Below are 11,719 nucleotides of genomic sequence, written 5' to 3'. Positions count from 1 at the left end.
GTTCTTACATCATATCTATACATATAGTAATTATCATTCACTATAGTAGATGATTGACATGAATATATTATACAAAAATACTTTAAAATACAAGTCGTACCATTGTTGTAACTAAATGAAATGCCAAACTGCGAGTAGGCTAGTTGCAAACTTAGTTCATAAATCGAGCAAAGGTATTTTACCAAGCGAGCTCTCAGTTTGCCCACGGCAAACTAACAATTGTCATAACCACTACGCTTTGCTTTGTGAGCCCTTACATGGATGAATATGACCCAAGTCTGTATACAAATCATCTAGCGGGTTAACGGGCCATGCTCGAGTTGCAAGATATTTGACTATACAATGTAAATAAATAGTAAAGTTTAAATGTACATATATAAATATACAAATAAGTTAATTGTGAATGCTATACTAGATATCCTTCCCATATGGCTTTCCCTTCCACGTACGAATCAGTCACGAGTCGCCCAAATTTCTGTAAGGGAAAGATGAGACAAAAGAACTCAGCTCATCAATAGGGCCCTTCCCCATGTGTCTTTCTATTTAATCTTCTCCTTCTAAAGTGTCACGGGCATTAAAAAAAGAAAGGATAATTACGTACAGATATTCCAAAATGTAGATATTTATAAATTAACCATCCAGATGATTTTTTGAACTAGCAAAACAATTTATTTACGCATATGCCATTGTCAAACTATTGAGATTTTTGATCAAAATGAAAAATATGAGTTGGGGTCTTATCATGAATTTTGATATTTGAGTAAGAATTTGAAATACGGATGAAAGATGATGGCTGATTTGTAAATAGCAAAATTTAGGCGATGTGCATGTAAAGTGAAATATAAATGTAAAAACTGAAGTTTCGATGTTAGATATGTAAATAAATAGGAATTAGGTGACGTGTGTAAATCTTTAATACTTTTTAAAATTTGTTAAGCTTATGCCCACTTAGATTTTCTAATAATATATAATATCAAAAAAATAAATAAATAAGTCTAAAGTAATGAACAAAGCCAAAATATGTATAAATAGATCTCACGGGTGCACTTGCAGAGATTCACAATGTGACCCGATACAAAGCCCAAATGACAATAAAATAAAGGGACATTTACACACATACACCCCAATTCTTATATATTTACTTATCATCTAAATTATTATTATTATTTTACTTTTACACAGCCCAAATATTTCATATCACAAATAATATCACTATTTTAACTTATAAACGTGAAATACATCTTTTTATGCATAGATAATGTCATGTGTATGTAAAAATTGAAGTTTTGGTGTTAGATATGTAAACACATAAGAATTTAGTGGCATGTGTGTATATCTTCTTAAAATAAAATAGAATAAAAATAAAAATATTTGATACTATGGCATGTCATAATCTTTAGAAATTAGTATATATAATATATATATATTCGAAATTATTAAAATTAGTAGCATTATTTTTAAAATTCAATAATTTACTTTATATGGAAGAAATGAACGATAGAAAAATAAATTTACAAGACAAAAAATAAACCAAACTATCCTATAAAAATTATAAATAAAACCCACAAAGAATCAAACCTTATATATTTCCAAGCCCTCTTCTTCCTTCTCCACTCGTCACCTAGCTCCCACTCCGTCTTCCCATTATCCATGTCATCCCTCTCCAACTCTCTCCTCCTCCTCCTCCTCCTCCCCCTCCCCCTCTCCTCTTCCAACCCCCTCTCCTCTTCCAACCCCACCACTCTCATCGAGTCAACCTGCAACTCTACCTCCTACCACGACTTCTGCCTCGCTGCCATCTCCTCTACCAACCCTGAAACCTCCCCCACCGCCGACATTCGGGACCTTTCAACAATCTTCCTCTCCTTAGCTCTATCCAACGCCACCAACTCCTCCACCTACGCCGCCACCCTCTCCAACTCTGCCGCAACAGACGACTGTGTCCGCCCTCTTTTCCGCACTTGCTCGCTCAAATACACAGCCGCCGGCGAAGCCCTCCGTTGGGCCTTACAGGAGCTCTCCAAAGAGTCTTATGACTACGCGTTCGTTCATGCCAGTGCGGCGGCCGAGTACCCGATTGCTTGCCGGATGCTCTTCGCGCTTCAGAGGAAGAAGCCCGCGGCTTCGTACCCGGAGGAACTTGGCCGGAGGGAGGAGGAGCTCAGGCGGCTGTGTGCTGTGGCTGTGGAGATCATTTCGCTTCTTGGTTGAGTTTTGTGCAATGGTGAATGGAATTTAAGTATGAATGAGAATAAAAGCCTCCGACTCGTGCAAAATTATTGTGCAGGAGGAATTGAAAGGTGAGGAAGAGGTGTTTCTATTTGACTCATTTTAGGAATCATGTAATTTTTTTCAGAAATGTGATGTTAAGTGAAAGGAATAGTTCTAAACTTTTTCTTTCATTCTTTGAAGAAAATATTAAAGAAGAAAAAAAATCAACTAATAAGGCCTAAATCCCTTTCAAAGAAGAAGGAAAATCTCCTGAAATAATGCTTGTAATGTAGGGGTACATAACAGTGCATCAGACACTGTTATATTGAACAACAACCATCGAATAGTCCCTACAACCTATAGACAACACAATTGGTACTGATGAAAAACATGCAAATATTTCCTAAGTAGATAACTTGAGTTTTAGGTTTTATAGCTTATGTTCAGTGCCAAGAAATTCGTGCAGATTTTTTAGGATTTTTATGTTTTGATTTTATTCAAAACAACATAAAAATAATGTATTATTCAGATGATCACTTCAATTCATAACTTACACTATGTTTTCATCTTGCAAACTCATTATTAGTAGAGCAGAATGGCGAAGAAAAAATATGCACAAAAAACACAGGGGACTTGCATTCCGGTGCAGGCCATCGACATTCCATATTGTGTGTGATGAGTTCACACCATATATTTCTGAAGATACCACATCAATTTTGAGGAATTTAGACAGAGCACTTCACAAGGGGCCCACAAACACTCTACTTGCATGATATCAGTGCTCCTTTTCTTCAAGAAAGGTCGGATGATGTAAATAGAATAAGTTTGGAACAAGATACCAATGCTCCTCTTCTTGAAGAAAGATAGAATGAGAGTCCAACATTTGCAACTTTGAAGACAGAAGGTCCAACTTTAAAGGGAATATACAATTTGTTAAAGGCTCTAGAGGAGAATGTGGAATAGCTTACTAGCAGGATCTACTTGGCTAAGGAAACATTAATATCATTAAAACTCTTTGTTAGCTCGGTTTAATAAGCTTGCTGAGACACATGAACCTCCAAAGCCCAATGAAGCTCGAATTGTAGAGGATGTTTAGAAAAAGGATGAAGATGGTTATGACCATGGAACTCCTAAGCCTTGCTCTTTAGTAGAGCTAGTAGAGTCAGTACAACAATCACATTCAGCGAGCAACCCTCCCACTAATGAGATAGTTTCAAAAAGGTCAAGATCAATAGCCAAGATAGTTTGTCACATATTATATCACTCAAGATCACATGCTGGAGTGAAAAACAATGATAGGAGCATAGCCCGAGATGTAAAAAAGAGAACAACAAGGAAAAAGGTGGTGATTGAAAGCCCATTTGCTCCGCTTGATAAAAAAAGGAAACAAGAAGACGAGGATTGTTGACCTCATTTTTTATGAGCTCTGTTTCCCTCTTTAGGGCGTAGGATATACCCATAAGACTTCTCTACTGACTCTCATTGAAAACAAGCATTTGGACCACACAATTTAGAAATTCGAATCACTTCTTGAGTATGTTTAGTCTCATGTGTGTGGTTTCAAATCCTCAACACGTAGTTGAGTCGATTGGAATCAACATCTTGAAACTTAAGTTGAGTTCCCATAAGTATTGAAAATGCCTTAGGAAGACTTTTTGGACTTAGGGGTTTTCATTCTTTGAAACAACACACACAAATACCATAGTTTACACAACACACACACAAGCACCACACACATCCATACACACATACATCAAAATTCACACACCACATACACATTCACACTAACATATACCCCACCATTAAATCAAAATTAAAATCAATTAAAAAAAAATCATTCATGAACCAAAATTCAAAGAAAACAAAATTTGATGATTTTTGAATCAAAGCTTGCGACCCTTCAATGCATGTTGAAAGGCAAGTTGTCGAGGTCATTTTGCCTGACTTTGCCTCACGCGTAGGCTAGGGTCGGTCGGCATTTAACTTGTCAGAACACTTTGATCGAATCAACAAATTTTATTAGCCACGTTGCGCACGAATCAAACTTAAATTGACCCCATCATCAACAATTTTGTCCAAACAACCCTGAATGACAAAACGAACCGCACAAGCGCATTCAAAACGTCGATTTTACGCATAGAGGACACCCATATTGATATAGTTCCAAGTCTGAACGAATTACACGTAAATTGATGAATTTAAATGAAATAATAATAATAAAACAAAAAATTAAAATAATAATAATAAATCACTATGTAAACACCTTCCCTTAGCAGCTTCGGGCTTGCGGTAAAAAATTTTAATTTTTTATCCTGCGCAGGAATCGAACCCGTTGCTTGAAAAAAAACCCTACCAATTGAGTTGTGCTTATGTGCTTCAACATACAAAGGTTTATATTATTCTTATATAAATTCTCACAATAATATAATATATTCTCACATGTATATATATACAAAACAAAAAGCACAAGGCTTTAGATCTTGATAATTTCGGTAAAAAAAGTAATGTCACCCGAAAAGAGGGGGCAACTAATAGATCTCTAGTGAATCTCCATCATCCGACATGAATCTCGAGGCAAGACATAGATTTCGATGTGTTTTTTTGAGCAAGAAATATTTAAACGTCAATAAAAAATCATATGTACTAGCAAACTTACAGCAAACTGACCGGCTTGACTAGAGGAACCCAATGATACCAAAATTAGTCTAATCCAAGAAAAATCAAACTTAGATCAAGTCATTAAGCCACTCTTGGAAGTTTTTCGAATATATTTAGAAAGTTAAACTAATGTTGAATGTAGCGAGATTATAATTAAATCGAGCATCTCGACAAGACGAATCCAATGAGCTCAAGATTGTCAATCCTAATATCATTCAAGCACTCAAATGTTTATCAAACACCGTCTGATTTTAAGGAATCCCTCTGGGCTGTCTGATCAAAGTGACTCATTCTCCTGCATTCATTGCATCCATAACACTATAAATAGAGCCCCACCCCTCTCATGTGAGGGGAGTTGGACGCTTGAGAAAGAACATGAAGCTTTGATAAGGAGCTGAGCCCATCACCACTCCTGTCGCCTTAGATCACCACTTACTGTCATCGATCACCTTTGACCGCCATCGATTACTGTCGACCACCTCTGACCACCGGTGTCGATCACCACTTGCAGGCTTCCATCGAACGACATCAGCTGCCACCTATTTTTTACAACAAGTTTATTCGTGCACTGGTGTTGTAACTCCAATGAGTGTTTAATCATTTCCCGCCTATTACACCATTCCAAGATTATTTATCTATCTATTTGCACTAAATCATATGAATTACATTCTGATTTATACAACCTCATGTGATTCTTTCTAATTGTTAACTGAGACAATACCAGTCCAATTCTTACATGTTTTCAAAACAATTTTTAACATCTAGAAAGACCAAATCAAGAAGTAAATGAAATGCATGGACTTAAATCATCACAACTTCTTCTAACTTTAAAGATTAATACTCTCTACAACTTCCATTCAATACTTTAATTACTTATCATTTTAAGGAGAAAAATAAAGAAAACTACTCAGAATACATGTAGAAAACAAAACCACACTTTAGTTAAACCACACTTTAGTAAACAAAACCACACTTTAGTTTAAAAGTAGAAATCATTGTCAAACCAACAACAAGTCTCGATTAAAATCAAAAGTTGTTTAAAAATAAAAGATAAAACTATCTCAAATCCTCCACAAAACTCTTGAAGTTTCTTTGAATCTTTTCTCTTTTACAATACTCTTACTCTCAAAATAAAACTAAAAACATAAAACTAAAAACAAAAAGGATAAAGTAAATTTGTGGTGCCCGAAAACCTCTCCAAAACTATCTCTAAATCTTCTCAGAATTCCCCATTTCTAACACTTTTCAAGACTTTCAGGCACAATTAAAAAAGTTTCAACTTCCTTCTTTTATAGATCTCTAAGAGGTGCCTTGATAACTCTTTAAAATGTGTCCAAATTTGATGTATTTTCCAAATGATGCATCCTTTCACAAGTCTTCTAACCATATTTTCATTTTTATGGGTCATAACCACCCTCTTTAGCTAATAAGTGTCTCAAATGTCCATTCAAAATTCAACAAAATGAAGTAAACTGTCACATAACTGCCTCTGACGCTTAAGCGCGAGGCCTCTGGCTTTTAGACACGGTCTTCTTTGTTTCATCGGCGCTTAAGAGTCGGATCTGACGCTTCAGCGCTAAAACACTTTTGCATCATTTCACATTTTTGTTCCAAATTTGATTTTTTTCACTCATTTTAGCATTTTTCACATTTTTACTTGTACCTGACAGAAAAACACACAAATATCTTCCATTAAAGCGCAATATCTCAAAAAATAGGTAAAAAAATGTGTGTAAAAATACTATATATTTTAGATATATCACACTACTGATTGTTTTTTTATATATAAGTATGTGTTGAATTCTCGTGCAATGCTAAGACGATAATTCATTACTCTATCGCCGTGAATTTTCTAGCACACAACAAAAATTATAACCAAAGTTGACTCACCTTCAACCCAATTGACCTAAATTTATTTTGTAACCAGTTTAAAGTATATAAGACATAATAGTGTTTTGAGTTAAATTCAAAATGATGGGTGTAAACAAGTCGGGTCGAGTTAAGCTCAAGCTTAAGCTTGATCAATTAATCAAGTTCGAGCTCAAGCTCGAGCTTGAGCCAATTCACAAGCCGCTTGTTTATTATAAAATAGAAAAAATAATATTAACTAAAGCTAGTGCTTAATTAAAATAACAAAAAGAAGAAGCAACTAAGAGATAAACAATAAAAAATGTACTTAGTATAAAACATTAAATATCACTTTTACAATATTTTTAATAGTTTAAAGATAAAGTTTTGAAATTAATATATTTTAAGTATATTTTAAATCCAGCTTACGAGCCAATGAGTCGAGTTGGGACTTGCTAGCTTAAGCTTGGCTTGTTAGCTCATCCCACACAGTTCACAAATCACAAGCCACTTATCGAGCCGAGCTCCCGAGTCCAGCCCGAGTCACTTGCACCCTCTCTAAGTTTTCTTTTCTTTGCTTTGACTTCAACTTAAAGTAAAATTAAAAGGACTTATCCTAAGCAAATGGAGTTTTCATGGGCAGCAGTAGACCAAAAATGAAAGCAGAATTTTAATATTTTTAAAATTATAAATTTTCCATTGATATTAATCATACGCGCGGATAGGTTTTTTTACATTAATTTTTTTATAAATTGGAAACAATAGTGTTTTAAGTTCAGAAGTTGGGCAAAATTTTGGCTATTCAAGCAAGGTATTTAATATTAAATTAAAATAAATTATAATATTGGATATTATTTTTCCCTAAATTTTAGGAGATTTTAATTTATTTTCTAAGTTAGTCATTTTTGTTTAATTATGTAGACCAATAAAATTTTCCAATTATATTTTTGTATTGTATGTTTATTAAATGTAAAAGAATGCCCTCAATGCTCGTAATATCTTGAAAATTTTAGTTTGAGAAAAATATCTTAAATAATTTTTTATTTTTATTTATATTTATTTATTTATTTATTACTGATGCGAGACAAAAAATACGCGGCGGTAGAGCAATGAATTATCGTCTTAGCGTTGAACGAGAATTCAACACACACAGACACACAGATAACAGAAGAGAAACACACAGATAACAGAAGAGAAGTAAGCAAGAGAAGACCTCAACTTTTTAGGTAGAAAACCCTTGAAAGAGGGAAAAACCATAGGGCCTAGCCAGTTGAAATAATCTACTATGAATGATGAGTACATATGTCAATTCATCCCCTAAATTAGGGAAGATGGAATCAAAAAGTTGTAGAACTATAATCTGGCTGTAGTTCTTGGTAACAGCAGGTTGCAAGAGTCATTATTGATTATTGTGGAGGTAGTAGTATATCGTGAGTGTTGTAGATAGTTGCTCCAGAAGTGTTGATTGACCAAACAAATTGTAATAAACAATTACGGGAGTTGTGAACCACGTAGGCCGTAGTGACGAGTATGAATGACGTCCGTAGACCGCCAGGGTCGGAGTCTTGAGCTACTCGAGCTGTGAACCACATAGGGCGTTGTTGACACATGAACCGTAGTGATAAGCTCATGTCCCACGATGATGGCTGACAGTGTTTGATTGGCGGTGATCGGCGATGATTGGTGATAATCGACAGTGACGGTCGACAGTGGATGACAGTGATCGACGAGTCTCGACGACGGCCTGGCGGTGGTCGATGGCGATCGACGGTGGTCGACGACACTCGAGATGATGCTGGACTTCAACTCCTTCCTAGAGCTTCTAGTTCTCTCTGAAGCTTCCAGCCCCCCCCCCCCCCCCCCCCCCCACCACACCAGGGTGGGGCTCTATTTATAGTGTTCTGAGTGTCACTAATGCATGAATATGAATCATTTTGATCGGACGGTCCGAAGAGCTCCTCCAATCAACTAATGTTTAATGAACATTTGAGTGCATTAATAATGTCAGAATTGGGTGATATTGGGTTTGTTGGATTCGTCTTGTCGAGTCACTAGATTTAAGTATAAACTTGTCATATTCGACAACCATTTGATCTTTCAAATGTGTCCGGAAATCATCAAAGTGTTGTCCAATGACTTGATATGAGTTTGATTTGACTCGGATTGAGCTAATTTTCATATCATTAGGTCTGTCTCATCAAGCTGATCAGTTTGACCATAAGTTTGTTGAAATCAGAGCTCTGGGTGACTTTTTATCAAAATTTTAATGTTTTCTGCTTAAAATATCATCTCGAGATTCGTGTCATGCCTCAAGATTCGTGCATGATGATAAAAGTTTGTTGGTGGTGTATCAATTATTATTATAATTTTGTTTTTTAGCATTAACAGCAGCACTGTGGAACTTATTTTTGCTAGATGTAAATTAAAATTTATGAGAAATTTTCAATTATTTTTCTATCAGTTAACCGTATAAAATATTTTTCCTTTCCTTTTAAGTTGGAACAATCACTCATTTATGAACTACTCTTCCCTTTGCTTGGAACATTATTTAAAAAAATATGTATGTTTTTTATTTATGAACTATTCTTTTTTTGGCTTGCAGCATTATTGTAAGAAAGCATATTATATATATTTTTTTATTTAATTTATATATTATTTTATTATATATCATACTTATAAATAAGCAATGAATAAATTTCAAATTATTCTATTTGATTCATTTAACTTTTGAATTTAAAAAAAAAATTCAAATCTTAATTAATAAGCATACTTCAATTATATTTAAATTACTTAGATTAATACTTTGAAATTTATTGAATTACTTATTTATTAAGATTTATAAAACTATTTTAATATTTTTTTATAAGAAAATTAAGCGTACATTCCAATTTTTGGATTGTTAACTAGAATTATATGAAAAATCAAGTACAGATCAAGTTTAAATTTTATTTTAAAAATGAAGTACTCGATTTAATTTTTAACTTATTCATGAACTTATGATTTGATCAAATCAAGTCCTATCCATGACATACTGCAGCACCAAAACTTTAAACCTAATTTTTTGCAATCTATGTAGTGCATATAAAGGGTGCTTTGAGTGTGGCTAAATCATTATTGCAACATAGATAGATAAGAGTGGGCTCATCCTCCTACATCACTTAGTTAATATTGCCAATTAAATTGGTTACCATGTTGATGGGGATCAACGCCCGCTTGTCTACGAATATATGCTTTTGGGTAATTGAAGAATTATTTGCATGATTTGTTATAAGACAAGGAACCCCTTAATTGAAATACAAGGATAAAAGCTAACATTTGGTGCAACTAAGGGATTATAAAACAAATTTGATAAAGAAAATTCTCTTGTTATTTATATAGATTTTAAATTTTCAAAAATATTAATTGTTGAAAAACAAAAGTAATATATTGGAAGATATAAAATATATCTAATTTACTACTACATTGTGTGTCATCTTCTTCCATGTATTCAAATGAAAGGGCTTGCTGTAACATGAAAGATCATGCATAATGGTCTTTTAGTAGCCCCAAAGGCATATATTCATAAGCAAGCAGGTTTAAAGTCCATTTACATCTAGTTATTTCATAAAAATAATCTAACCTTTCTTAATGTGTCTTATATAAACATAATTAATACTAGCTTCACCTAATAAGTATTAAGGTTTAAAGTTTAAGTATAGACAATAATTTCATAAAAATTAAATGCCTGCTTCATAGCATATATATATTTTTTTATGGTAAGAATTGTTTCCTTCTTGGACAAGATTTTAGAGGAAATATTGATTATTGTTTAGTGTTTCAATTGTATGTATTTAATTGCATTTTAAATGTGTAAATATTTACTAAATAGAAGCAAACTATATTTGAGGTTTATCAGAGCTTTAAATACAACTTAATCATTATATTTGTGGCGTATGTATTTTGCATAGGAGTATTCCTCATTCAAATTCTTGCATCCCATTGTCTCCTACAAATAATAGTCGTCTGCTTAGTGATACAAATAGATAAAGTATATGCTTGTTTGCAAGAAAAAAAAATAAAAAGCAAAATCATTTTACAACCTTTCTACTTCTAAACCAAATGAAGGCATGCGCCCCTCAAGTTATTCTCTATAGTATATCTCCTCCTAGCTCTTCACATAACTTATTGTCAAAAAGCAAATTCATAAAAAATTAAATGTACATGTCAAAACATGTATATTATATATATATAGAGGGGATTGAACCTCAGACAAGCGGACCAACTAATCTGAGTACGTGGTGCTTATATATATATATATATATATATATATAAAGAATTTTTTTCCTTATGTACTAGAGAATAAATGAGGTTTTGATTATTGACAAGTGTTTGATGGCATTTTGAATGCATAGATGCTTATTCAAATTAGAAATAATTTAAATATTTGTGGCTTGTTGAAGTTTTAAACATAACTTTATTATCATAGCTTTGGCTCATCTATACAGCATTGGAGTTTTTCTTATTCATTATTTTACATATCAATATTTCAAAAAATAGTGAGTTGCTTTACAAGTCATATAAAAAAATAGTTTTTTATGGAAATATATCTCCTAAGGTATGTTTGGTTGCAAAATAATAATAATAATACTATAACATACTTAAAATCAAACCAAATGAAAGCAAACACTTCTCCCATTCCATTATGCAGTAGCTCTCCATTTAGCTTTTCATATAGTTGAAAATTAACTTCAAACTTCAAGATTCCAACTCATATAAAATAGAAAAAACATTCCAACATATAAGCCCAATTTATCACCACATAGTTAAATAGGAAAAAGTAGTTATAACAAATCCAAACTTTCATTAAAAAAACATCTAAATTGAAAAAAAAAAATCACTCATTTGAAAATAATGTTCTCATTTCACGTTAGAAACCATAAGAAAATACATATTACTCATTGATTTATAATGTTAGCACAAAGATGCCTATATTAAAGTAAAGCAAGACTATAATATATATATA

General features: G+C 33.2%; 1 protein-coding gene across 1 annotated transcript; it reads left to right on the top strand.

Moving 5' to 3' along the window:
- The first annotated feature begins 1,595 nt into the window (after positions 1-1,595).
- Positions 1,596-2,376, top strand: LOC110022356 (cell wall / vacuolar inhibitor of fructosidase 2). Its single transcript, XM_020721240.1, has one exon. It carries the CDS (start codon positions 1,651-1,653, stop codon positions 2,209-2,211), a length of 561 nt encoding a protein of 186 aa, XP_020576899.1. The 5' UTR covers positions 1,596-1,650; the 3' UTR covers positions 2,212-2,376.
- The last annotated feature ends 9,343 nt before the right edge of the window (positions 2,377-11,719 follow it).

Source organism: Phalaenopsis equestris, unplaced genomic scaffold, assembly GCF_001263595.1.
Source record: "Phalaenopsis equestris unplaced genomic scaffold, ASM126359v1 Scaffold000186, whole genome shotgun sequence".
In the NCBI taxonomy this organism is placed as follows: Eukaryota; Viridiplantae; Streptophyta; class Magnoliopsida; order Asparagales; family Orchidaceae; genus Phalaenopsis; species Phalaenopsis equestris.
This window is presented reverse-complemented; position numbering and strand designations above follow the sequence as displayed.